Source organism: Molossus molossus, unplaced genomic scaffold (genome assembly GCF_014108415.1).
Source record: "Molossus molossus isolate mMolMol1 unplaced genomic scaffold, mMolMol1.p scaffold_m16_p_4, whole genome shotgun sequence".
NCBI lineage: Eukaryota > Metazoa > Chordata > Mammalia > Chiroptera > Molossidae > Molossus > Molossus molossus.
The window spans coordinates 80,535,698-80,563,531 of record NW_023425377.1 but is presented as its reverse complement, the minus strand read 5'-3'; the positions used below and the strand labels follow the sequence as shown (position 1 = coordinate 80,563,531).

At 49.2% G+C, this 27,834-nt stretch overlaps 2 protein-coding genes across 3 annotated transcripts; both read right to left on the bottom strand.

Moving 5' to 3' along the window:
• Positions 1-718: 718 nt before the first annotated feature.
• Positions 719-27,557, bottom strand: MOB3A (MOB kinase activator 3A). Of its 2 annotated transcripts, none has more exons than XM_036240787.1 (4): positions 27,465-27,557; positions 10,687-11,229; positions 1,672-1,874; positions 719-1,284 (listed from the first exon to the last, which is right to left on the bottom strand). In XM_036240787.1, the coding sequence occupies exons 2-4, from the start codon at positions 11,105-11,107 to the stop codon at positions 1,255-1,257; spliced, it is 654 nt and encodes a 217-aa protein (XP_036096680.1). In that variant the 5' UTR covers positions 11,108-11,229; positions 27,465-27,557; the 3' UTR covers positions 719-1,254. The 2 variants fall into 2 exon arrangements, with proteins under 2 accessions (XP_036096680.1, XP_036096679.1); XM_036240786.1 differs by lacking the exons at positions 719-1,284; positions 27,465-27,557 and adding exons at positions 1,409-1,536; positions 15,024-15,053.
• LOC118615665 (lysosome-associated membrane glycoprotein 1-like) lies at positions 12,805-14,186 on the bottom strand. Its single transcript, XM_036240785.1, is given in 1 exon segment — positions 12,805-14,186. A coding segment is annotated over 1 exon segment (1,275 nt). The 3' UTR covers positions 12,805-12,911.
• Positions 27,558-27,834: the final 277 nt, after the last annotated feature.

Sequence of the window (27,834 nt, the reverse complement as noted above, 5' to 3'; positions counted from 1 at the left end):
GCCATGAAAAAGGCCACTGTTGAGGGGCAGCATGTGGCTTTCTGAGGTCACTTCCGTGCCTGGTCATATGCTCCTGTTCTTTGGAGAGACAGCGCTGGGACTCTGGTCCCCTGGCCACGAAGGGCTATACCAAGGGTTTCACATAAAGTGGGAAGGAACCTGAAGAAAGGCCAAGTTCAGAGACCCCCAAACTCAGGACAGGCTCTCTGGGAGGGTCATCCTGGGTTATTCATAATGGAGGGATATTTATTTAGAGGGGAGGTGAGTTCACTATTTATAGACAAAAAGCTGCCCTGGCCGGTTTGGCTCAGCGGTTAGAGCGTCAGCCCGTGGACCAATGAGTATGAGGTTTGAGTCTGGTCAAGGGCACGTACCTCAGTTGTGGTTCGCTTCCCGCCCTGGTCGGGTCATGCGGGAGACAGACAGTCAATGTGGCTCTATCACATCGATGTTTCTCTCTGTCTCTCTCCCTCCCTCCCTCCCACTCTATCTCATGATAAGTAGAGAAATATCCTCAGGTGAGGAATTAAAAAAAAAAAGCTGTTTTCCATTGATATCTCAAGGTAGTTATCACTGAGACTGTATAAAAACTCAATCTTTTATGATATGTGAAGAGGCCAAAGGACACCTGGGGTGCGGATGCAGGGTCTGGGGAACTGTGACAGATGAGCAAAATGTTTTAGAGGAACTAAAGGAACAGAAGAGGACTAAGGAAGAGAGGAGTGGGGGGAAGGGAGCCAGGGCCACGTCGTACCTGTCATGACACAGACATGAGGCTGCAGGAGGCTTGCTGTGAGGGAACTGAGGCTTGAAGGCCTGGCTGAAGCAGTCCCTGTCTTGCTGACCCAGAGCCTGCGCAGCCTCTGGGCACGCTAGGGACATTAAGGGACAGGCCTGTGAAGGGCAGGCAGAGCTCCAGCCTTTTGGCAGATCCAAGTGCTTTATAGATAAAGTGGATTTTCCCAGTTGCCCACAGCACAGAGAATCACAGAGTTTCAAGTTCAATCTCCCGCCGTGGGGCTCTGGGAAGCTGGGCCCCAATGTGCGTGGACCCACAGAAACTGCCACCTCAGAGTTAGAGAAAGGACTCAACTCCAGTGTCCAGTGCAGCATTGGGGGCACAGAGGTCACTGTTGGACAGCTGTGGAAGTCACTGAGCCGCTGGGGCCGAAAACACAGTCCATGTTCCAGGAAGGTGGCCCTCAAGTTGAGTGTCCCTGGCACTGCTGCAGTGAAAGTGGGGCCAAGGGGCTTTCAGTGGCATATCCGTGCAGTCATTTCTTTCTGTTAAGAACAAGCAGGACATCAGGTATTGACATAAGAGGCGACAGAAATCACACACACCTACAGAAAAGCAGGGGATGCACTCTCAAGAGACTCATGGGCCTCATTTAAGGCCAAACCTTACAGAAGAGAGAATGGACAGCAGCTCATGTAGGGCTGGGTGTGGCAAACTCTGTGAAGGGCCTGCGAGGCTACTCTGTCAGCTCTGAGGGTCAGATGGTGTCTGTCTGGTGTTCACCTCTGTTCTTGTTGCTGAAAGCAGTGGCAGTAGTAACTGAATGGCCGAGTGTGCCAATAAAACCATTCACAAAATCCAGTTTACTGGCCCCTGCCTTCGGGTGCCCCAGTGTCCCCCTCCCTGGTCCCCTCAATCCCTGCCCCACTCACTAGCGGCTCCAGCTCCTTGGTGTCTATGAGGCCGAACTCCTTGACAAAGTAGTAGAAGTGCTTGTAGCAGGTGTTGACGTGCGCCTCGGAACCCATCTGTGCAATGCGGTCAAAGTGGTGGATATAGACATGCACAAACACACGGAACAGCCGGGACAGTATCTTCTTTACCACCTGCAAGAAGTTCCTGGGGAACGGTGTGCCTGTGAACAGCAAGAGGGCCAGGGCTGAGGAAGCAGCCTCAGGGGCCCAGCTTGGCCCTGAAACCACACCACCCTTGGATTGGGGGCGTGAACCAGCCTGGAAACTAGCAAGCCTCAGGGAGGCTGAGAAGCCTGCCCAAGTTCATAGAGCCCATGTTCTGGTATCCTCCTGAAGCCAAGTGTTGATTGGGTGGGAGGTGTCTGTCCCAGGGCCAAACCAGGCAGGGCTAATTTCTTTTCTTTCTTTTTTTTTTTATCCTCACCCGAGGACACTTTTCCATTTTTTGTTCAGATACAGCGGGAGGGGGAGAGAGAGAGAGAGAGAGAGAGAAACATCGACGTGAAGGGACACATCGAGTGGCTGCCACCCGCACGACCAACCAGGGCTGGGGAAAAACTGCAACCGAGGTACGTGCCCTTAGCGGGAACCAAACCCGGTTCTCTCTGTACCGCAGACCGACGCTCCAACCGCTGAGCCAAACCGGCCAGGGCTAATTTCTTTACTTTTTTTTTTCTTTCTTTATCTTCACCTGAGGACATTTTTGCATTTAGCTTCAAATAGAGCAAGAGGGAGAAAAGGAGGAAGAGAGAGAGAGAAACATCGACATGAGAGAGACACATCAACTGGCTGCCATCCACACGATCCCAACTGGGACCGGGGATGAACTGCAACCCAGGCACGTGCCCCTAGCGGGAACTGAACTGGGACTCTCTGGTCCACGGGCTGACTCTCTAACCACTGAGCTAAACTGGCCAGGGCTAATTACTTTTCAAAACTGTGGTTAAATAGACCTGGCATGTTTGGTTCAGTGGTTAGAGCGTTGGCCTGCAGACCAAAGGGTCACAGGTTCAATTCCTCGTCAAGGGTATGTACCTGGGTTGCAGGTTCAATCCCTGGTCCCGGTGGGATTGTGTGGGAGGCAATCAATCAATGTGTCTCTCTCACATTAATCTCTCTCTCTCTCCTCCTCCCTCCCTCCCTTCCACTCTATCTAAAAAATCAATAGAAAAATACCCTATTGCCTCAGCATCTGATGACATCACCAAAGATGTTCTAAATGCAGACAATCTGATAGATTGTCAGACTGTCACTGTGTGATTTCATTCCAGTGGAAGCCTTACATCTAGAAATCTTCTCAGTTGGTTTATGATTTACTGTATACATTAACCTTTTAGTTTTGTGTTCTTCTGTTTCATAGAATGTATGCCTGTGTTCTTGTTTATATAATTGCTTACTCACACAGTATAGGCCTCGTTATAGAAGTCATCTGTAAAGACTTCCGGTCAAGATGGCAGCATAGGTAAACGGGGTATCGCGTCCTCCCACAACCACATCAAAGTTACAACTAAACTACAGAACAACCATCATTTAAAACCGCCTGAAATCAAGCTGAAAGGAAGTCCTACAACTACAGAATTAAAGCAGCAGCCACATCAAGACCGGTAGGAGGGGAGGGGGCTGTTGGGCTGGTCCCACACCCACGTGTGACGGATAAAAATCAGGAGGATACCTCAGCTGGGAAGGTCCTCCCTGAGGGGGTCCCTGTCCCACACCAGGTGCCCCAATCAGGGGTCCAGTGCCAGGAAGAGAAGTCCCCATAACTTCTGGCTGGAAAAACCAGTGGGAACTGAGGCTCAGTGAGGCTGAGGCAGCTGGAGCCCCAGGCAGCTCCTCTTAAAGGGCCCGCACATGGACTTATCGGACTCCCTCCCTCTAAGCTTGGAGGGGAGGCAGCTCGAGGGGCGCCAGAGACATACAGGGAAGAACTGAGCTGTTTGGCACTGGAGCGAGGGCTGGAGAGGGGGCTTTCTCCAGGAGAAGCGTGCTGTCAGAGGCCTTTGTTCCTTTGGTGAGCCCTTCCCTGGTGGGGACAGACATCCGCCATATCTAAGACTCCAGCAACCTGGCTCACACTGGTAGCACCACCCCGGTGAGGAAGGAAGGGAGAATCTCTGGATTTCGCCCTCCCCGACACCGCCATCAGCAGGAAGCAGTTACAGAAGAGACTCGATGCTCCTTTCCCTTGAAAGGATTCAGAGCCCAAATCCATAAGGGGAAATATAATAGGCCAGGAATAATACAGTTAAGCAAGACACTTTCCATTTAAAACTAATGTCATAAATATGAGATGATAAAATCAACAGGAGGGAATGAAAAGGGTGGGAGAGAATAATAGAATAATTGAGAATTAATCCTAGTAGGGCATTAGTTATAGTTATAAGAAATGTTAAATATCCTTGCTCTGTTAATCGTGATTGCTTTGTCTTGATTAAAGAAAGCCCATTCTGACCTGGCTGGGAATTGTATACCCTGGGAGTTGACCTCAGAAATGCTATCCATCCTCCTTACCTGAGAACAAGGGAAAGCTGCTCAACATCACATCATGGAAAGACTAACAACCTTGGAGCCCTGGAGGCAGACAACCCCAGCCCACATTACTTCCCCATACCTGTATTCTGTAACCATTTTACCCATTGATATTCCTCATGCCTGTAATCTTTAACTGTGTTACCCATTGTTATTTCTTTTTTGCCTACCTGCCCTTCCCCACATAGCTACCCAATATAAGCTACAGAGGGAGTGCAGAGCAGATTTGTCAGGGATGAGCCACTGCTCTCCCACACTGCCAGCAATACTGGAATAAATGCTCATATACGATTCAAAAAAGAAGAAAGAAAAATATCCTTGGGTGAGGATTAACAACAACAACAAAAAGTTGAATCAATAAAGAAAAATTTTTTAAAAAATTGTGGTAAAATGAGATTCCCTATGCGAGACATTCTAGGTGACAGTTTGGTGGTATTAGGCACATTCACGTTGCTGTGAGCACCTATGGGTTCCTTCCCACTCCTGCCTGCTTCCTCCACCAAGATGTCCTCTTCATCCCCAAAGCAAGACAGAAGCCACATACATGTTCATGAGATCCAACCAGCACTATACTAGGAAGGTGCCTGGGACCAGGACTGACAGACTGGCCCATTTTCTAAAATCTTCACTCGAGGATATTTTTCTATTTATCTTCAGATAGAGTGGGGAGTAAGAGGGAGAGAAAGGGAGAGAGAGGCACACACACACACACATCGACTCCCGAACAACCCGGACCAGAGCCGGGGATGAACCGTAACTGAGGTACATGTCCTTGGCCAGAATCAAACCTGCGACTCACTGGTCGGTGGGTTGACGCTCTACCACTGAGCCAAACTGGCCAGGGCTGGCCCATCATCTATTTTAAAAAAAAATTGATTTGAGAGAGAGAGAGATTTGTGGCTCTACTTATTTATGCATTCATTGGTTGATTCTTTCTGGTTCACAGGCTAACGCTCTAACCGCTGAGCCAAACCAGCCAGGGTTATTGGTTGATTCTTATATATGCCCTGACCAGAAATTGAATCCACAACCTTGGCATATCAGGATGATCTCTAACCAACTGAGCTACCCAGCCAGGGCCAGACCAGCCCATCCTTGAAGAGAGGGGCTGAGAGGCTGATTGACCAGCTGAGGACACACAGATGTGGCTAACCATGGGAAAGCGGCAGTGCACTAGGCACATGCTCTCAGGAGATGGGACCTCTCAGGAGATGGAATATTATCAGCTAGATAGCACTGTGCTCATCAGGCCTGCAGATGGCTAACATCCCAAAGAGGTCCAGGGGAGTGCAGGACATCCATGTGTAGGAAAGCTCAAGATGAAGTGTCTGCAGCAAGACTGGGACCCGCAGCCCTGAATGGGAAGCTGACAGCTGCTCGCCACTGGGGAAAGTCTGAGACGTGTCCAGTTAAAAGGTAATTGGGAAAGGACAGACTCTCTGTACATGACAAGTCCAGCCTGGCTCTGCTCCCTCCTCTGTGTCTGGGGCCAGATCACCTCCCCCACCTAAGAACTGATGGCTCTTGTATTCTCTTGACTGTATTCCCTGGGAGAGGGCGTACCAGCAGACAGCAAGGGTAAAGCTGAGGAAGGGGAGTGATTTAGAGCAGCCCAGCCCAGGAGAAGGGCTTAGAAATGTAATCTCTAGGCCTGTTCAGAGTAGTTCAGTTGGTTGAGTATTGTCCTGTGCACTGAAAGGTTGCTGGTTCAGTTCCTGGTCAGGATATGTACTTGGGTTGTGGGTTTTCAATCCTGGTTAGGGGCACTTATGTAAGGCAACCAATTGATGTTTCTCTCTCTCTCTCTCTCTAAGCATGTCCTGGGTGAGGATTAAAAAAAAAAAAAGAAATGTAATCTCCAGGACCGCACAGCCCACACTTGCAACAGTATTCTCATGCAGGGGTTAAAATGTGGCCCACTACCGCTTTTGTAAATAAAGTTTTATTAGAACACAGACCCACCTGTAAGGGGTGGGGAGTGACAGTCCATCGGGTGGTATTAGGCCCATGAAATCAATACCAGCTAACATCACATACCTCACCAAATTAGTTTGACCAAATATAGAAGGCTAATTTTTTTAATCCTCACCTGAGGACATTTTTGCATTTATCTTCCTACAGAGTGGGAGGGAGAGAGGAAGGGAGAGAGAGAGAAACATTGATGTGAAAAGAGATACATGGATTGGCTGCCACCCACACACCCCAACAGAGGCCGGGGACGAACTGCAACCGAGGTACGTGCCCTTAGTGGGAACCGAACTCGAGACTCTCTGGTCTGCGGGCCAACGCTCTAACCGCTGAGCCAAACCAGCCAGGGGTAGAAGTCTAATTTTTAAGGTGATTTTGTATGGGCCATGAATGATGTTATAAATATCCAAATGGTTGGCCCTTGGTAGACAAAAGGTTCCCCACCCCTGGTTTACATAGTGTCTATGGCAGCTTTTGGACTACATGGCAGGTCTGAGTAGTAGACACAGACCTCTGGGTCATAAAGCCTGAAAGATACACTGTGTGGTCTTTTTTTTTTCTTTGTCCTTAGGATTTTATGGTTTTATTAACACAAATACAATGTGTACACAATCTGACTATTCACTGTCTTCGCTGTGCAGCCTGGCATTGGGATCGAGGACTCTGATGGCCATCTGGGCTGCTCTTTCCACAGTGGCTTTGTGGGTCTTCGAGGAGACGTTATGAGCAATCTCAGCACTTCAAACTCTTTGACACTGTGGCCCAAGAAATTCCAAAACCACTGGCAGCATGTGCTTTGTTTTCTTGTTGCTCCCATAACCAATGTTGGGCACCAAGATCTGGCCCCTGTATCTTCTGTGTACCTTATCATCAATGCCTCTGGGTTTCCACCAGTTACACTTAATTTTGATGTATTGGTCTGACTGGTGCTGGATGAATTTCTTGGTCCTCCATTTGACAATCTTGGGTTTCTATGAAGGGTCTGAGGGCAGTGATGGTGCCGGTAGGAGATGGCTGCCACCTCCGTAGGCAGTGCCAAGGAAGAGTTATTGTGTTTTTTGTTTTTTTTTATCCTCACCTGAGGACATCCTTCCATTTTTTGTTCAGGTAGAGTGGGGGGGAGAGAGAGGAACAGAGAGAGAGAGAGAAACATCGATGTGAAAGGGACACATCGAGTGGCTGCCACCCGCACAACCGACCAGGGCCGGGGACAAACTACAACCGAGGTACAAGTTATTGTGTTTTTTACAGAAAAGTTTGCCACCCCAATGTCACATTAAAGAGCATGAGCTGGTGGCTTGGGGCCTAAGTAGATGTACAGGTGTCAATGGCACAGGTGTGGGAGACTGGGATGAAATTTGGACCCAATCCTTTCTTTGCTCAGCCATATATCTTACCCCATGGAATGCCCAGCAGGCTCTGGTTCTTGGAAGCACCAAAGACAAGCAGAGATGGCCAGCTGTCCATGCAAAATATTCCATTCCACCTTCCTGGCTGGGGGTCAATCAAAACAGTCTGAGGGGCCCCAGGATTTGCATATAGCTCAGAAAGATGTGGCCTGGGAGAGACAGGCTCTCAAGGAAAGCAGTGGTGACCCCAGATCCTGTGATGTGGCCATGTGGCAGAGGCCAGGGCCCAATGTGTACTCATTTTCTTCACTGTGCAGCCTGGCCCTGGGATTGGTGATTCTGATGACCAGCTGGGCTGTCCTTGCCACAACAGATTTGTGGTTCTTTGGTAAAACTGCTAAAATTATCATTCCACAGGTGAGGAGCTGACTAGAGGAACTCAGGGTCTAAGTTCTAGGATGAGGACCCCTTCAGGAGCTGTCAGGACTTTAGGGGGACCCAGGAGGCTGTGAGTCAGAACAGGGAGCACGTGCAGATATGGACTCCAGGGCCACAGCAAGACTTGGTGACCTGATAGGTGGGTAGGAGCATCTGTGAAACCCTATTTTGGGAAAGTGTCTATTCTGAGTTGGTCTTTTCTCAGGCCTCTGAAAGCCCTCTGCTAGTGGCAGGCCTGTATCCTGTACAAAGGATGAGTGAGGTCCAGAGGAGTGAGAAACTTGACCATGTGCAGAACCTGTCAGCAACTAAGAGCTGGGACCTGAGACCTGTTTACTGATTTCCATGATGCTGTGTCAATGCCAATGGGGAAAGGGAGAAGGGCCTCTGTGTGGGTATCCTAGGGCTACTGTAACAAATTATCACTGACATAGTGCTTTTACTTTTTTTATCCTCAGCCAAGGATATTTCTCCATTTATCTTCAGGTAGAGAGAGAGGGAGCGAAAGAGAGAGAGAGAAACATCGACGTGAGAGGGACACATCAACTGGTTGCCTCCCATATGACCCCCACCAGGGCTGGGGACAAACTGCAACCGAGGTACATGCCCTTGGCTGGAATCAAACCCGGGACGCATTGGTCTGCAGGCCGACGCTCTACCACTGAGCGAAACCAGCCAGGGCCGACATAGCGCTTTTTTTGGTTTTGGTTTTTTTTTTATCCTGACCTGAGGATATTTTTCCATTTTTGTTCAGATAGAGTAGGAGGGAAAGAGAGGAAGAGAGAGAGAAACATCGACATGAAAGGGACACATTGAGTGGCTGCCTCCTGCACGACCCCAACCAGGGCCGGGGACGAATGCAACCCAGGTACAAGCTCTTGACCGGAACCTGCAACACATTGGTCTGTGGGCCGACACTCTAACCGCTGAGCGAAACCAACAAGGGCCGACATAGTGCTTTTAAAACAACTTGCACCCTGGCTGGTTTAGCTCAACGGTTAGAGTGTCGGCAATTAGTCGTGGGTTTGATTCTAGCCAAGGACACATACCTCTGTTGAGGTTTGTCCCTGGCCCTTGTTAGGGTCGTGCAGGAGGCAACCTGTCAATGTGTCCCTCTCCTGTGGATGTTTCTCTTTCTCTCTCTCTCTCCCCCTCCCTCTCACACTCTATTAAAAACAAAACAAAACACAACAAAACAACTTGCATGTGCTTTCTCACCGTCCTAGAGACCAGAAGGCCCACATCAGACTTAAGGGCTGCCGTCAGGGTGTGGGCAAGGTTGCTTCCTTTTAGAGGCTCCAGGGAGAATTCATTTCCTTCCCTTTCTGGAGGCTGCTGGCATTCCTGGGCTTATGATTCCCTCTTCCTTCTCCTGTTGTCACATCACCTTCTCTTCTGTGCATTGAATGTCCCTCTGCCTCTTTTACAAGGACCCTTCTGATGAAATTTAGGGCCCACCTGGATAATCCAGAATAATCTCCCCATCTCAAGAGCCATAATATAACATGAAGCAAATCATGGCCCACCCACACAGTAGAATAGTACTCAATCATGAAAGGAGTGAGGCACTGACACTCTACATTGTGGATGGACCTTGAACACATGATGCTCAGTGAGAGAAGCCAGACACAAAAGGCCAAATCCACAGAGACAGGAAGTGAATTGGTGGTTGTTAGGGGCTGGGGTGACTGCTAATGGGGATAGGGAATCTTTTTGGGGTAATGAAATGTTCTGGAATTAGAAGGGATGGTTGTAGCCCTGGCTGGTTTGGCTCAGCGGTTAGAGTGTTGGTCTGCTTACTGAAGGGTCACAAGTTCGATTCCCAGTCAAGGACACATACTTGGGTTGCAGGTTCAATCCTGGCCCCCTGGTCGGGGTTGTGTGGAAGGCAACCAATCGATTTCTCTCTCCTCCTCCTTTCCTTCCACTCTAAAAATTAATGGATCCCTGGCCAGTTTGGCTCAGTAGTTAGAGGATTGGCACGCAGATCTGAGAGTCCTAGGTTTAGTTCCCACTAAGGGCACGTACCTTGGTTGCAGTTTGTCCCAGCACCGGTTGGAGTAGTATGGGTGGCAACCACTCAATGTGTCTCTCTCACATCAACATTTCTCTTTCTCTCTTCCTCCCTCTCTCCCTCCCACTCTATCTGAAGATACATGCAAAAATGTCCTTGGGTGAGGATTAAAAAAAAAAAAGAAAAACATCTTCGGGTGAGGATTAACAAACAAAACACAACAAACACACACACAAACAAAAAGAAGGGATAGCTGCATAACCCTGTGAATGTACTAAATGCCACTGAACTTATACTTTAAATGGGTGGATTTCACAATTTGTGAATTCTAGCTCAGTAGAGCTGTTATTAAAAAAACACACTCCCGCCCTGGCCAGTTTGGCTCAGCGGTTAGAGCGTTGGCCTGCGGTCTGGAGAGACCCGGGTTCGGTTCCTGCTGAGGGCACGTACTTCGGTTGCAGTTTGTCCCCGGCCCTGGTTGGTCGTGCGGGTGGCAGCCACTCGATGTGTCCCTTCACGTCGATGTTTCTCTCTCTCCCTCCCTTCCTCTCTCTCCCTCCCACTCTATCTGTACAAAAAGTGGAAAAGTATCCTCGGGTGAGGATAACAAAAAAAAAAACAAAAACAAACAAACAAACAAAAAAACACACTCCCATCCCAGGCTGCTCGACTCACCAACGTTGGTGGGGAAGACCTCCTCGTTGTTGATCTGCACCTCGATCCAGTCCATGAGCAGGTCCATGTACCGTGGGGCCGACAGTGCTGTGGGCTTGCGGAACTTGTGCTCGTCCTGCCAGCGGTACTCATACTTGGGGCCTCCCGACATGATGGGGCAGGACTGCTCGGTGCAGCCATCGCTGATGGTGCCGTAGATGAGGTTGACACGATTGAAGAAGTCCACCACATGCACGGCCACCCAGTCATTGAGCTCCTCGCCGGCAGGCAGCTGCACGGCCAGCTTCAGGTCCAGCCCAGCGTTCAGTGATGCCTGTGCCTTCTTGTGCAGTTCGAATCGCTGGGTGCCAGGCTCAAACTTGCGCTTGGGGCGGAAGGTCTTGTCCTTATTGAAGACCTGCTTCAGGAAGGGGTTGGACATTGTGGTCCTCACTGCTCGCTCCTGAGTGAGGCCTCCACAAAGGGGGCTGGGCAGGATGCTGATGTCAGCCACCAACCCAGAGGCAAGTGGAAATTCACTAGCTCCCAGGTCTTCCCTGAGATCTGGAATACAGAGAGGAAAAATTGTCACCTGTTCCTGGAAACCCTGTTCTAGAAGCAAGAGTGGGCCACACTGGGGAGTTTTCCAAGGACTTGTGGTTTTGAGTTTTACCAAAAGGGTGCTGGCTCCTCAGTAAACAGAACTGCCCTCAAGCATGTCACGACCGCTTCAGAGCAGATGCTGAGTCAGGACCTCTGAGAGCCCAGGCCAGCCAGCATCCTACTCCTGCCCCCAGCACCCACACACTTACTATAAAGTGGGACAGAGTGTACTAAAACATGCACGGGCACAGGGTGACCACAGAGGGCTAAGTGGCGGCCTCTGTACAGACATGTTCACATCCCCAGGACCTGCAAATGGGACCTTATTTAGAAAAAGGATCTTTGCAGACATGATTAAGTTAAGGATCTTAGGATGCGCTTGTCCTGGATTATCCAGGTGGGAACTTAGATGACGTGTGCCCTTACAAGAGGAAACACACAGACACACAGGGAAAAGTCCATGTAATAACGGAGACTGAGATGGAGTGACCTGTCTATAGGCCAAGGGATCGCAGGGATCACTGCCACAGCCATGAGACAGTCACTCACTCTGAGCCTCAGAGGGGACCAGCCTTGCAGACACCCTTTAGGGCTGAGAGGGAATAAATTCCTGTTGCTTCTCTGTTCTTCTGTGTCTAAATCTCAACATTAGATTAGGGCCCATCTTAATCCAGTGGGAACTCATTTGATCATCTTTTTTTTTAAAGAAAGAGACATTTTATTAACATTGTTACGGCAATGCGGTACATGAAGGGATCCTCAGTGCACAGCCCGCCTGAGCTGCAAGCAGATAAATCAGAGTGAAACCGATTATTGTACGCAGGTGCAGACACAGGATCACCCTGAATCTCAAACAGAAGACTGAAAATCACTTTACAAAAAAAAAGAAGTAAATAAAAATAACACCCATTTTTTTTTTCTATTTAAAAAGGTGCCAGCTCTTGAGTGGCAGAGCATGGAAAGACCAATCGCTTTAATGCTCACTCGAGTGTTGAGCTGTACAACCTGTGGGGGCCAGGATGTCTTGGCTTCTAAAGCTCAACTTAAGCATTCCAGAGTTTCACCTTTTGAAGTACTTCTTCTTTTTTTGTGTGTGTGTGGTACGTGCCCCTAGCAGGAACCGAACCTGGGACTCTCTGGCCCGCAGGCTGACGCTCAACCGTTGAGCCAAACTGGCCAGGGCTGAAGTACTTCTGTTTTAAAATTCTCTTTCTCTGCTAATTTCTTAACTGTGTCAGTCTAACAGTTAGCCAGCTTTCTTCAGTTTTAAGACCAGAGAACCTCCCTTTGTAAAGTTTATATCTGAGTCAAGAATGAAGAGAGACCAAACAGCAGAACCATAAAAAGTCAAATGATAGTGGAGTTAGTGCCCAATTAGAAAAGTACTTTACCCTCCCCTCCTTAATGTTTAACCAGTTAGCAAAATATTTAACCAGTTAGCAAAATATTTAACCCCGTTAGCAAAATTAACACCGTCACTGCAATAGTTACTCTTTTGTGCATAGTAAATGTTGCAGATGAACTTCACACTGGATAAAGCAGATCTGAAAATCAGTTTGCAATAAAGTATGCCTCCCTCAACATCAACCTAAGCTCAGGGAAATGAACACAGGCCCCGTAGCTTCTGCTGGTCTGCGGCTGTGCTAAGTCGTCTGGTAGCCGGCATGTTTCCTCTTCCTGCCGATAAGGTAGGCGATGAGGACGATAAGGACCAGCCCTGCCAGGGCACCACCGACGGTGATGGGGATTAACATGTTATTCTCATCCAGCTAACATTCTTCCACAGACCCAAACTTGTCACCTTCTACCTGGAAAGCCTGGATTTGTACTTGGAAAATGTTGACAGAAAAGGCCTCTGTGACCCAAATTTGCTCCTCGGTGTTACACTTGTAGGAATTCCCCATAGTGGCCTGAAGTGCTCTCAGTGAGTTGGTGGCCTTGAAGGTGGGGTCTCTGGCATCAGGAAGAGTCATGTTCAACTGGATTTCTTGCAGGAAAAAATGGCTAGAACTTGCATTCATTCCCAACTGGAAGACTAGGAAAGTGCTGCTCTCACTCTGGAGTTCCAGGGTCACCTGCTGAGGAGCGCAGCACCCAGTGACTTGGGTCTTATTTGGGTTGATAATGAACACTCTGGTCATAGTCGTGTTATCCTTCTTCTTGTAGGTGACATTCAGCTGCAGCCCCATGCTGGCCAGCAGACAGGTTCCATGGGTGCCACTCACAGTGTACTTTTTTACCGAGGGGCTCTCAGGCACTGGGGATGGCGAAGGGTGGGGAGAAGGGTGAGGAGGGGATGTTGAATGGTGGGGAGTTGTTGGTGACACTGTTGGAGAAGGTCCATCTTGCATACAGCGCGTCTCTTCCTTGCTGAAGCTATCATCTGAAAGGTATGCCTGGATGGTGGCATTATGGAAAGTGACAGTTACATTCTTCATGTGTATCTGGTTGCTGCTCACACATCTGTATTTTTTATTTATGTCTGCCATGATGTCAGTTATGGATTCATTAGACTTGGTTTCATTGGAAATTGCACTGGGGAAAATCTGTGTGTCTGACAAGTCATAAACAAAACTCATCAACTAAACCCTGTAACGAGTTGCATTTCTTGCAAAAGTGAGGTTCAGTGTATGTCCTCCTCCAAAAGCAATCACAAGACTGGGGTTAGAAGCATTCTCTTTACCACAGGAGCTGGTATTTAATACTTTTGCATTAGATGGCAGGCTGAAGGTCACATTCTTAGGGCCAGTCTTGGTAATATAGTTGGTCAAGAAGTCAGCAGAGAAGTTAGTCATTATACAAGCTGTCCTGATGCCATCTTGCACCACAAACACTGCTGATGCACCATGCATGAGGCCTGCTAACTCGAGTAACAGCAGGAGCAGTGGCTGCCGCTGGGCACCACCAAGGGCCGCCATGGGAACCAGGTTCACCAGAGCAGGAGCCGGGAGGGGTCGGGTGGTTGGGCAGCGGGAGGGAGGGCGCTGGTGAAGGGCTACGGCCGGCTGGCCAGTCGATCCTGTGGTCTAGAGGCCCAGCAGCTGTAGCGCACACGGCAGGAAAGAGACCCCGGCGCCGGCGCCCATCACGTGAAGCCGCGGCACCCACGCTGTCACGTGACCTCATTATTTGATCATCTTGATGACATCTGCAAAGACCCCATTTCCAATGTGTGGATATGAATCTGGGGGGACACCATTCATCCAAGAACAGCATTTAAGAAGCTTGGACGAGCTTGTCTGGATCTTGTCTGTGCCTAAATGGGAACATGCCAGACACCTACCAGTTCTGGGGACAAGGCCTTCATGTGGGTGCTGCAGCCCACGTTCCTGCTATGAAGGCCTCAGTCTCCCACCTGATCCACCTTCTCCTGACTGTGCTTAGTCTCCTCCTCTGTTATGTGAAGAGACTAACAAGCTCCATCTCAGAGGAGAGAGGATGAAATGAAAATGCAAAGCCAGAGGCCTTGCTCACATTCAGGCTGCAATCACTGCATCACCACCAATATCACCATCACTCTGCCACAATGATGGAACCAGCCGACCTGTTGCCTCCTTGTCTCCATCTGCAGGCCCAGGTGGACGCCCTCCCGGGAGCGTGCACATGGTGGAAACAGAGGGAGAGTGGAGGCCAGTGGGGCTGTAGGGGTGGGGATCTTTTGGGCGTTCACCGATGAGAGGTAGCAAATAACCATTTATAGTATTATAGTAAATCCCCATCCCCTTTTTCTTTTTCTTTTTTTTTGTAATCCTTACCTGAGGACATCTTTGCATTTATCCTCAGATAGAGCTGGAGGGAGAAAGGGAGTAGATGTGAGAGAGACAAGTGGTTGCCACTCACACGACCCCAACCAAGGCCGGGGACAAACAGCAACTAAGTCTTTACCTTAAGTGAGCCCTGCCCTCTGTTCTTGTGCATCTAGGTTAACACCTTGGAAATGTTAGAGTGATTTTTTTCTTCCAGGAGAGTAATCACGCACCAGCTGGTACATTCCTCAGTGTTATCTTGTTGCCCACATTCCATTCCTATTTACTGTAAATGCCAAATGTTAACTATCCTGTACCCTCCAATGTACAAGAAGTATGTGTCTCTCCATTTTACTGTTTTTTTAAATCCTCACCAGAGGACATTTTTCCATTTATCTTCAGATAGAGTGGGAGGGGGAGAAAGAGAGAGAGAGACATTGATGTGAGAGAGACACACCAACTGGCTGCCTCCCGCTTGACCCTGACCAGGGCCGGGGACCAAACTGCAACTAAGGTACGTGCCCTTGACCAGAATCAAACCCACAAGTCTTTGGACTGCAGGCTGATGCTCTAACCACTGAGTGAAACCGGCCAGGGCTCTCCATTTTACTTTTTACCCAATCCTAGGATTTCCCACTTTGCTTTCTCCTTAAACCCCCACCAATGATTTCATGTAACCTTTCTTATTGTCCCTCCTTTGATTCCCAATACATAAAAAGAAATGCAAATGGCCATTCCGGAAGCATTTTCTCAATCCCTTGAGAACTAGCATCCAGAAATGTCCTCAGTTTTGCTCAAAAAACCTCTAATAAATTATTATAAGATCCTTCTATAGGTTTGGACATTCTTTTGTTGACAGTGGGAGTTCATTTCTGTGACATGTGGCCAGCAGGCTTGTCTGGTTACCCACCCTCAAGACAGCATACCATGCAGCAAATGATCACAAACTAAGAGGATTGGACCTCACATCTTCTACAGGGATGCGGCAACAGAGTATGATCCACCGAGGTCAGCACTGCCAAGGCCAAACTCAGCCAAAGGGAAGAACATGTTCACTCTGAACACAGCACCCAGCTCAGTGCAGTAAGGTGTAGCCATGGTCAAGTCTCGTTCTTCCCGGGCCCCAGTGAGTGAGCTGGGGCCAAGGTGAAGTGACTCAGGTACAAGATGGCCCAAGGGTGCTGAGGATTTCAGCAAAGTTAGAGAGAGCTGAGTCATGATTTGGGCCACATCCTGGAGCCCAGAGCCTCCTTCAGGCTTGGCCCTGCCCATCTCTGGGCACAGGAAGAGTCTCTGAGGGTGGAGGGCTCCTGGGACCTGGCCTTCGAGAGATTCCTTCAGAACCACTGCCAATACAAGTCCCTCCCATTGCCGGGGTCAGAGGAAACACAGCAGAGCCCACCAGAGCCATCCTTCTGTACTTCTCTATGTACTCAATGGACACTTCATGTCAGAAGGCCAGGCTCTGCCTTCTAAAAGCCTTTGGTTTAATTTCAGATATATAATAAAAAAAGCCTAGCCCTGGCCAGTTTGGCTCAGCAGTTAAGAGTGTCAGCCTGCGGACCGAACGGTCATGGGTTCAATTCCTTGTCAAAGGCATGTACCTGGGTTGCAGGTTTGATCCCTGGCCCTAGTTGGGGTTTGGGGGAGGCAATCAATCAATGTGTCGCACATCAATGTTTCTCTCTCTCTCTCTCCCTCCCTTCCTTCCATTCTATCTAAAAATCAATGAAAAAATATCCTCAGGTGAGGAGTAACAATCTATCAATCAGTAAATAGATAAATAAATAAATAAATAAATAAATACCTAAACCAGTGTTCTCACCTGGGTGATCCTGCCCCTAGGGGACCCTGGGCAGTGTCTGGGGACATTTATAGTTGTCACACTGGTGGTGCTCCTGGCATTGAGTGGGAGGGGGCCAGAAATGCTGCTCAACCCCCCACAGTGCCCAGGTAGCCCTCCACAGAGAGTGACCTGGTCTCAGTGTCAGCAGTGCCAGGGGGGAGGGGAGGAGTAACGAGGAAGAGAACCTGATTTCGGTCATTTCACACAATTGGTGAAATCTGGCAGAGCTTCCCTACTGTTTGGCCTGAGCCATGTAAAACACAGAAGCTGAGCATGGGGACAATGGAGCCAACCAAAGACAGCAGGGCTGGAGGACAGGAGAAACCCCAGTGCAAAGAGAAGTGAATTACCCTCACACACAAGCCCTGGCTGGGTGGCTCAATTGGTCAGGACACATACACAGGTTGTGGGTTTAATCCCTAGTCAGGGTAGGTACGGGAGGCAACTGAGTGATGTTTCTCTCTCACATTGGTGCTTCTCTGTCTCTAAAATCAACGAACAGTCTGGCCAGTGCGGCTCAGCGCTTGAGCATTGACCCATGCACCAAGAGGTCGCCAGTTCAATTCCCAGTCAGGGCACATGCCCAGGTTGTAGGCCTGATCCCCAGTGTGGGACATGTAGGAGGTGGCCAATCCATGTTCTTTCTCATCGATGTTTCTATCTCTCTCTCCTTCTCCCTTCTTTTCTCTGTAAAATCAATAATAAAAAAAAAAATCAATGAACATATCCTTGGGTGAGGATTAAAAAAAAAGACCACCGGTGGTGCTGGTGAGGACCAGGAAAAATTGGATGCTTGTGCCCAGCTGGTAAAAACATGAAAGGGTACAGCACTGTGGAAAACAGTCTGGCAGTTAAACAACAGAGTTACTATCTGATCCAGCAACTCACTCTTAGGTATCGATCCAAGAGAAGCAACGACACACATCCACATGAAACCTATACATGAATGCCCACAGCAACAAGATTTATTAAAATCACCAAACGGTGGGAACAACCCAAGCGTCCATCCACAAGTGACAAACACAACATGATCTATCCATATACTGTAATGTCACTCAACCGTGAAAAGGAGTGAAGCACTGACACTACAACGTGGATGGACCTTGAACACATGTTCAGTGGGAAAAGCCAGACACAAAAGGCCAGCATGTGATCCCATTGATGTGGAATGTCCAGAACAGGCACATCCAGAGACAGAAAGTGGGCTTCTGGATGTCAGGGGCTGGTGAAGGAGATGGGGCAACTGCTGACAGGGACGGGACTTCTTTTTTTTATCCTCACCCGAGGATATTTTTCCATTTTTTTGTTCAGATAGAGTGGGAGGGAGAGAGAGGAAGAGAGAGAGAAACATCGATGTGAAAGGGACACATCGAGTGGTTGCCACCCACACGACCAACTAGGGCCGGGGACAAACTGCAATCGAGGTACATGCCCTTAGTGGGAACCGAACCCGGGTCTCTCTGGACCGCAGGCTGACTCTCTAACTGCTGAGCCAAACTGGCCAGGGCAGGACGGGACTTCTTTTTGTGGAGGTGAGAACATTCTGGAACTAGATAGAAGTGGTGGTTGCACCACTCTGACATTAGATGCCAGTGCATGTGCACTTTAAATGGGTGGGGTAGGCGGTATGTGAGTGACAGCTAATAAAGCTATTATTTAAAAAAATTTTTTTAGCCACGTCAGTGTGGCTCAGTGGTTGAGCGTCAACCCATGCACCAAGAGGAGGCCAGTTTGATTCCCAGTCAGGGCACATGCCCAGGCTTTGGGCCCGATCCCCAGTGAGGGGCATGCAGGAGGCACCCCGTCAATGTTCTCACTCATCGATGTTTCTATCTCTCTCCCTCTCCCTTCCTCTCTCTAAAACTCAAGAAAGAAAAAAAAAATTTTTTTTACATTCATAAAATACATAATTTAAAAGCTGTTATTGTGTTTATTTATTTTAATTCTCACCTGAAAATATTTTTCTATTTATCTCAGACAGAATGGGAGGGAGAGGGAAAAGAGAGAGAGAGAAACATTGACATGAGAGAGACACATTGACTGGTTGGCTCCCGCAGACCCCAACCAGGGCCGGGGATGAATCGCTACTGATAAATGTGCCCTTGACCAGAATCGAACCCGTGACTCTTCAGTCTGTAGACTGACGTTCTAACCCATCAGTTCTCAACCTGTGGGTTGTGACTCCTTTGGGGGTCAAACGATCCTTTCACAGGGGTTGCCTAAGACCATCGGAAAACACATATTTCCGATAGCAATTCATAACAGTAGCAAAATTATAGTTATGAAGCAGCAACAAAAATAATTTTATTGTCGAGGGTCACCACAACATGAGGAACTGTATTAAAGAGTCACGGCATTAGGAAGGCTGAGAACCACTGAGCCAAACCAGCCAGTGCTGTTATTTTTAGAGTTAAAAAGATGATTTGAGAGAGAGAGGGGAAGGGACAGAGAAAGAGAGGGAGAGAGAGAGAAACATTGATTTGTAGTTCTACTTATTTATGCATTCACTGGTTGATTCTTGTATGTGCCCTGACCAGAGATTGAAATCTACAAGCTTGGCATATCTAGCCCTGGCCAGGGCTACAGCTGTTATTATTATTATTATTATTTTTTATCCTCCCCCGAGGACATCTTTCCATTTTTGTTCAGATAGAATGGGAGGGGGAGAGAGAGAAACATCGTGAAATGGACACATCGAATGGCTGCCTTCTGCACAACCCCAACTGGGGCCGGGGACCGAACCCGGGTCTCTCTGGACTGCAGGCTGAAGCTCTAACCGCTGAGCCACACCAGCCAGGGCAAAGCTATTATTTTTTAAAGGTGAGTGAGAGATAAGCAGAGCAAGTGCTAGCTGAGCCTCCGCCCTAGGAACCTTGAAGAACTAAAGATGCTCCCTCTTGGCTCAAACCGAGGCAGACACTACCTACAAAATTGTTATTTGCTATGAAATGTGAAACAACTACAAAAAACTACACAAGCCCTGGCTGGTTTGGCTCAGCGGTTAGAGCGTCAGCCTGCAGTACAGAGAGACCCGAGTTCGGTTCCCACTAAGGGCACGTACCTCAGTTGCAGTTTGTCCCAGCCCTGGTTGGGTTGTGCAGGTGGCAACCACTCGATGTGTCCCTTTTACGTCGATGTTTTCTCTCTCTCTCTCCCTCCTACTCTATCTGAACAAAATATCGAAAAATGTCCTGCCCTGGCCAGTTTGGCTCAGCGGTTAGAGTGTCAGCCTGCAGTACAGAGACCCGAGTTCGGTTCCCACTAAGGGTATGTACCTCGGTTACAGTTTGTCCCCGGCCCTGGTTGGGTTGTGCGGGTGGCAGCCATTCGATGTGTCCCTTTCATGTTGATATTTCTCTCTTTGTCTTCCTCTCTCTCCCTCTATCTGAACAAAAACTGGAAAAATGTCCTCAGGTGAGGATAAAAAAAAAAAAAAAAAAGAAAGAAAATGTCCTTGGGTGAGGATAAAAACAAACAAACAAATAAAACAACTACACAAACTACAAGGTGCAGTGAATGATCTGCCCCAGAGTGAACTAGGCCCATGTAAAGACTGACCACCTGTGCTCTGGAGCAAAAAGGACCTGGTGCCTCCTGCCAGACCAGAAGTGCCTTCACTTCCTTCCTCAGATCTGGACTTGGCTGCCATTGTCACTTCCTGTCACCTCGGTTAATAACCAGCTAAGCACTTTACAGTAGGGGAAGATTAGGCCCAGCCTGGCTATTCTCCCAACCCTTCCACCCATGAACTGCTGATATTGGGGCTGGGTCACTCTCTGCGGGGAGCCATCTTGGGTACTGTGGGGTGGCCCCACCTCCCATCCACTCAATGGCAGGGGCACCCCTAGTTGTGACAACCACAGGTGTCCCCAGACATTGCCCCAGCATCCCTTGGGGGGCATGACTGACCCAGAGTTAGAAGATAATGATTCAGTAGTAACTAGTTACTGATTACCAAGTCAGTGTTTCAGGCCATGCAGCTGGTAGGAGGAGCCTGAACTTGAATCCTGGACTGTGCGAGTGAAGCTGTAGTTCTTTCTGCTGGGCCATATGCCTCCATAATTCACCACCTGTCCATTATGCCAGCTTCCACTTGTTTGATACCAAATCCAGTGCCAGGCGCCCTCCAGGTTGGTCTCGCCCCCACTGGAAACCTCTGCAATGCCAGCACAGAGTCCATACCAGCCCCCTTCCCTGGTTTTGGAGAGTTAGCGCAGCCCTGGGTACCCAAGGCCTGGAGGGTGGGAAGGTAGAGCCTCCAAGAAGGGAAAGCAGCTGCCAGAAAAGCTCCATCTGCCCTTCTTTCCTACCATGAAAGGACAGGATGGGGCCCAGTCTCAAACCTGGAAGCTCAGATTAAGAGGCTACCTCCCCTGTCTGGCTGGTGTGGGACAGTGGTTAGAGCGTCAGCCTGTGCACCAAAGGGTCAAGGGTACAATTCCTGGCCCCAGTCATGGGGCATGTGGAAGGCAGCTGATCGATGTGTCTCTCAAGTCGATATTTTTCTCTCTCACCCTCCCTTCCTTCCACTCTCTCTAAAAATGAATGGAAATAATAACAACATCCCGGCCAGTGTGGCTCAGGGGACTGAGCATCGTCCCATGGACTGAGAGGTCACTGGTTAGATTCTCGATCAGAGCACATGCCCCGGTTGTGGGCTCAGTCCCTAGTGAGGGGAGTGCAGGAGGCAGCTGATCAATGTTTCTCTCTCACACAGATGTTTCTCTCTCCCTCCCTTTCTCTCTCTTTAAAAAATCAATAAAAACATATTTAAAAAACAACAACAAAAAAGAGGCCACCTCCCTGACCCTTATCATAGAGACTAGCTGCATCCCCCAGGGCTGGGCAGCCCTGTGGGCCACCCAAAAAAGCCAGCCACCTTTTCTGGGTCCACTGCCTGCTGGCACCATGGAGACACTTTCTCATCCTTGGTCTTATTTCAGCTTCCAAACGTCCCTCTACCTGGGGCAAGGGTAGCTTCACTTGGTAATGAGAATATGAAGTGGGGGCTATACCCCTCATCCAGCAGAGTGGGGCTGGTCAAGCCAGGCCTCAGAGCCTATAGCTGCCTCTATTCCAGGTTCCTATTTATCTTGAAGTAAACCTTCTACCCTGAGAGAGATCCCAACACAAAGAAATCTGCACCCCTCCAGGGCCCAGTTGCTGCCTTCTATTTATTTTGGGGCCTCTCTGGTGATGGCTTTGGGAGTTTAACCTCTGATATCACTGGGGGGCTATGAGACCTAGGAAGACAGGAGCCTTAGGGACAGTGACAAGACCCTGGGGAGGAGCCCCTGCCCAGCCAAGCCTCAGGAAAGTGGCAGCCCCACTGCCCCCCAGGCAGGCCACCTTGTCTTTGTCCACACTCTCTCATGCCATCGCACAGACGGTTCTGGAAGATGGAGTGAGGCAGCGGAAGGGGCATGCAAGGCTCCTGCTCGCCTTTCTGACTCTTTTCAGAAGGTTGGAGGAGTTTTTTTAAGTGGAAGCAATGATTTTCTGAAATACATCCTGGATGGGCAGAGTTCCCATCAAAGACAAATAACGTTGTATTAGAAACACAAATCCCATGGCTGAGGGGTGGCCAGCTTTGAACAAGTCCTCATTGCTGCCCCCATTATGGTCTCCAGCGCCTTTCTTCTTGATATTCTTAGAACACCTCCAAGGGCACTGGCGTGGGGGAGGGTTGGGAGAATCATCTCAGAATTCAATGCTAACGGCTTTCCTGGCTCCTTGGTTTTCCCCACAGATGAGATGTGTGTGGCATCTAGAAGCTTCTAGAATGACACAAGGTAAGATGACAAAATTCCCGACCCAATACACGCCCACCCCTCCTTTATTTCCTGAAAACAAAACAGTTCCTCTAAGCAATGGTCTTAGCCTCAAGAGGTGCAGCAAAGCCCGGCCCATTACCACTTCCTTCCAGTGCCTCCACATCCTGTCTTTGCTGCTGACACGACCCTGACCTGGTGGTGGGGGTGGGGTGGAGGGACAGGCCCCAATCTGGGAGATCAGTCCCTAGGTTCAGGCCAGCAGCCCAAGTATTTAGCTGAAAGGTGCTCGAGGCCTAGGGTACCTGTCCCATTGTAGAAGCCTTGCCCTAGCACTGTCTTCCACCATCCTAATGTGCATTTTAAAATATCACCATAGCTCCCTGTGCAGGAAGGCCCCCGACATCCTGCAGGGTGGGGATTTGCATTTTGTTGGCCTTTTGTGCTCAGGTCATGGTTTTGTGGGTGGTGTTCTCCAACATGTATTGTAGGAAGGCAGGAAGTAAGGTTTGTGGGGGCTGCTCCAGGCCAGTTGCTGTTGAGGGGTTCCACGGATTCCAGCCCAATTGGGATATAATTCACACCCCATAAATTCGACCCTTTTATTATTTTTCTTCTTTATTGATTTTAGAGAAAGAAGGGAGAGGGAGAGAGAGACAGAAACATCAATGAGAGAGAACATCGATTGGCCGCCTCCTACATGCCCCCCACTGGGGTTCGGGCCCACAACCTGGGCATGGGCCCCGACCGGGAATCGAACCAGTCCCATCTTGGTCCATGGGACGATGCTCAACCATTGAGCCACACCAGCTGGACTACACTTCCTTTTCACATCAGGATTCTCAGATATGGACTTGACTGTGCACTGACCTCAGAGGCAGGGGGCAATGGAGGGAAGGAGTTACAGCTCTGAGCTGTCCACTGAGGGGGCCAGGCCCATCCACTCAAGGGTGGCAATTCTCTCCAAGGGGACTGTGAAGAGTTCCCAGTAAGTCAGCTACACTTGTGGGTATCACCGGGGGTGGTCCTGCCCCCACAAGACCCCAGGCAATGTCTGGGGGGCCAGGGATTCTGCTCAACACTCCATAGTGCCCAGTAAAGCCCCCCACAAAGTGACCTTGACTAGCCCCAAATGTCTTATTTGGGACTTGGCTGCAGGAATAACCTTGTCCTTCCCAGAATCCAGTTTCTCTCTCTCTCTCTCTCTCTCTCTCTCTCTTACTAATCCTCAGCTAAGGATGTTTTCCATTGATTTTTTTAGATAAAATGAAAGGGAAAGAAGGAGAGAGAAAAACATGGATGTGAGAGAGATACATCAATTGGTTGCCTCCTGTACAACCCCGACCGGGGCCAAGGATCGAACCTGCAACCCAGGTATGTGCCTTTGACTGGGTATCGAACCCAACACCCTTCAGACTGAGGGCTGACACTCTAATCACTGAGTCAAACAGGCCAGTGCAAAATCCAGTTTCTTAAGTCAGATTCCCCTTTTCTGTTTAAGCTATCTGAACTTTGAAATTCCAGGAAATCAGAAAAAGAGTTCACCAATTGGGGCACATCTGGAACTTCCCAGAGTAAAAACCCAACTTCCTAGCTGCTGGTGGGGGATTTTGTTAAAATTCCAGTTTATGAGGTTCTGGAGATGTGAGAACAACTCCCAAAAGATAATAGCTGATTTTTCCATGAACTTAAGAGCTCAGCCTTGGAGCAGGAGGATTTCCACATAAGAAACAGCCTGCCCCAGCCCCAGCCACTTTGGCTTAGTGGTTGAGCGTCGGCCTATGGACCAGAGAGTCCGGGGTTCGTTTCCTGCTAGGGGCACGTATCCCCCCCCCCATCCCCCCCCCCCCCACACACACACAAAGAAACAGCCTGGCCTCAACTTGTTAGAATATGAATTGTTTAAAAAGTTCAGGAAAGGCCCTGGCTGGTTGCTCAGTGGTTAGAGCATAGCCCCGCAGATCAATGAGTCGCAGGTTTGGTTCCAGTCAAGGGCATGTACCTGGGTTGCTGTTCGTCTCTGGCACTGGTTGGACTTATGCGGGAGGCAATCAGTCGATGTGTCCCTCTCACATCGATGTTACTCTCTCTCTCCCCCCTCTCCCTCTCTCTTTCCCACTCTATCTGATGATAAACAGAAAAATATCCTCTGGTGAGGATTAAAAATAAAAAAGTTCAGGAACCGAACTAGCACTTCCACAAATCCCCTGAGGGACGAAGATATAACTTTTGCTGAGAGAGAGAACTTAGACTTCAGCTGATGACAGTCATCCTTGTACATGGAGAACACTAAGCTCAACTTTGTAGGAGATGCAAAGATGATACAGACACTCTCTCCTTTAGGGAGACTAACTAAGAGAAAGAATACTGTCTGAGAAGGTGACACTGTGATTACAACTCTAGGACATTCTGGAAAAGGCTATACAGACATCAAAAGGTTCAGTGGGTGCCAGGGGTTGGGGGAGAGAGGGATGAATAGGCAGAACACAGAGGATTTTTATGGCAGTGACCTACTCTGTATAACATAGTCATGGTGGACACATGTCACTATACATTTGTCCCAACCCACAGAATGTACAACACAAAGAGTGAATAAACCCTTATGTTAACCATGGACTTGGAGTAATAGTGATGAATCAGTGTAGGTTCATCCTTGTAACAAATGTCCTGCTCTAGTTGGGGAGGTTGACAGTGTGAGAGGCTGTGCATATGTGGGGGTAGAAGGTAATGGGAAATCTCTGTGCCTTCTGCTCAGTTATGCCATAAACCCAAAACTGCTCTAAAAAGTAGTCTATTAAAAAATTACAACTTCCCTGGCTGGTTTTGCTCAGTGGTTAGAGCATCGGCACGTGGACCAGAGAGGCCCGGATTCAGTTCCCACTAAGGGCTCATACCTTGGTTATGGTTTGTCCCCAGTCCCAGGCTGGGGTCATGTGGGTGGCAACCACTTGATGTTTCTCTCTCTCTCTTCCTCCCTCTCTCCCTTCCGCTCTATCTCAAGATAAATGCAGAAATGTCCCCGGGGGATGATAAAAAAAAAAATTATAGCTAACACTAATTCACCAAATACAAAACACCAAGCAATTGGCTAAATCCTTTAAGTAGATCACTCCTTTGAATAAATTACTAAAGCCGCCCGGCTGGTGTGGCTCATTGGTTGAGCGTTGACCTGTGCACCAAGAGGTCGCTAGTTTGATTCCAGGTCAGGGCACATGCCCAGGGTTCTGGGCCCAATCCCCAGTGGGGGGCATGTAGGAGGCGGCCAACTGATGTTCTCTCTCATCGATGTTTCTCACTCTCTCTCTAAAGTCAATAAAAAGGAAAAAAAAAAAGAAATTACTAAAGCCAAAAAGAGGAAGCAGAAAACCACAAAGCCTAGGAGAGCAAGAGTTGAACATGTATTTGCAGAAAAAATAAACACCATGGAAGACACTAAAAATATAATGTGCACCCATGCTTAATTTCAAATTTTCCAGTATCTACACTGAAAAATAAGAAAATGAAAAGAAACGGGTAAAATCAGTAGTAATAATATATTCTATTTAACCCAAGGGCAACAAAATATCATTTCAACACCTAAGGAATATAGAAAATATTAAGGAGATATTCTGCCTTTTTAAAATACATGAGTCTCTGTGATCTGGTGTTCATTTTGCACGTATTATAACAGGTCCTAATTTAATCCAGTCATGTTTCAAGGGTTTACTGGCCACATGTAGTCAGTGGCTGCTTCCCTGGACAGCTCAGCTCCAGAGAATTTTAAAAGTGGGGATACCCACCTGTCAGAAGACAGGAGCAGTGGGACAGTTGTTGTCTGAGGTGGGTGTCAATTTGGACCCCAGGGAGGAGAAAGACAGCCATCAGAGCAGGATTGGGGTGAAGAAACAATAGGTGCCTTCTAGGAGGAAGGAGAGAATCACCGTGTCCTGGGGCATGGGGGGGGGGGGCAGGGCAACCAGGACTTTCACTTGCTGTGTTCTCACTCCATTCAGTACACACACTCCCTCAATGAGTTCTGATAACAGACCCACACAGGCTACCCCAAACACGTGTGGGGGGGGAAATCATTCATTCCTTAAGATGTAGGGTGGTGGTGGTGGTGGGGTGGTAGGGGGTGGGATATGAACAGGGCTCAGGGCTTTTGGGAGTCTGCAGCTCCCCAGCATCACTCAGCACTGAGTCTGTAAAATGGGCTGATAAGAGCTCCCTTTATGTTGGGTGAAGGGAGGGGTGAGAAAGAAGCTGCCCAGAGGCCACGTGTAACACCAGCAAGTCCAAAACCAGATAGTGCAGACAGGCCCCTGGGCTGTGAAATATGCAAAAATACATGTGCATCATATTCAAAATTTACCCGACTGTGTGCTTTGAATATGTGCAGTGCATTGTATGCCAATTAAACCTCAAAAGACCGGAAGAATTTTACCCCAAAATTAACACTGACTCTCTGGGGGGTAGGTCACCCATGATTTATTTTCTGCTTTGTCACTTTCTGTATTTTCCAACCAACTCCCTTCCCCTTTCAGTGACATTTTATAAAATACATGGTCATTTAAAAGAAATGCCAGCCCACCAGCCAGTGCAGAGTCACGCCCAGCCCTTGCCCAGTGCGCGTCTAAAAGGCCGACTTCCCGTGATTTGGGAGCCCTGAAATCCTGTGGAATTGGCCAGGGCCCAGCGATAGTTAGTGACACGGCTCGTGATTGATCCCCAAGTGACACCTGTAGCCACGAATGCGACCGAGAGACCACGACTACTCCCTTCGCGGCGCCCGCGTTCGCCCCTCCCGAAGGGCCAGAATTCCCGCCACTCGCGTTCGCACCTCGGAGGACCCACCTGCCACCTCACGCCGATGAGCAGGGCTGCGCTCGCCTCCGTCCGCTAACTTCCGACCCCGGCCGCCCGCTAGCCCGGACCTAGACTCCCGCCGAGGAGGAACTCCGACCAGTGCCCGCCCCGGCCCCGCCCGGCCCCGCCCGGCCGGATCTACTTCCTCTACAGACTGAGGCCTCCCCGGAAGCGGAGCTGGTGGGCGGAGGTCTAAACCGAGAGGGGGCGCACGCGGCGACTGGCCGCGGCCATTGGTTTGCGCGCGTCTGAAGCCTGTGGGAGGAGCTTCCGCTGTAGTGGGACTATGGGGCGGGGCTTCGGGCAGGGGATGGCCTAGAAGGAGAAGCTTGTGCGCGCCCTGGGCGCAAACGAGGCT

Coding starts and splice junctions, on each gene's coding strand:
- MOB3A (XM_036240786.1), bottom strand. Junction 1,875..10,686: donor GGTCTTCCCCACCAACGTTG/GTGAGTCGAGCA, acceptor TGCTGTTCACAG/GCACACCGTTCCCCAGGAAC.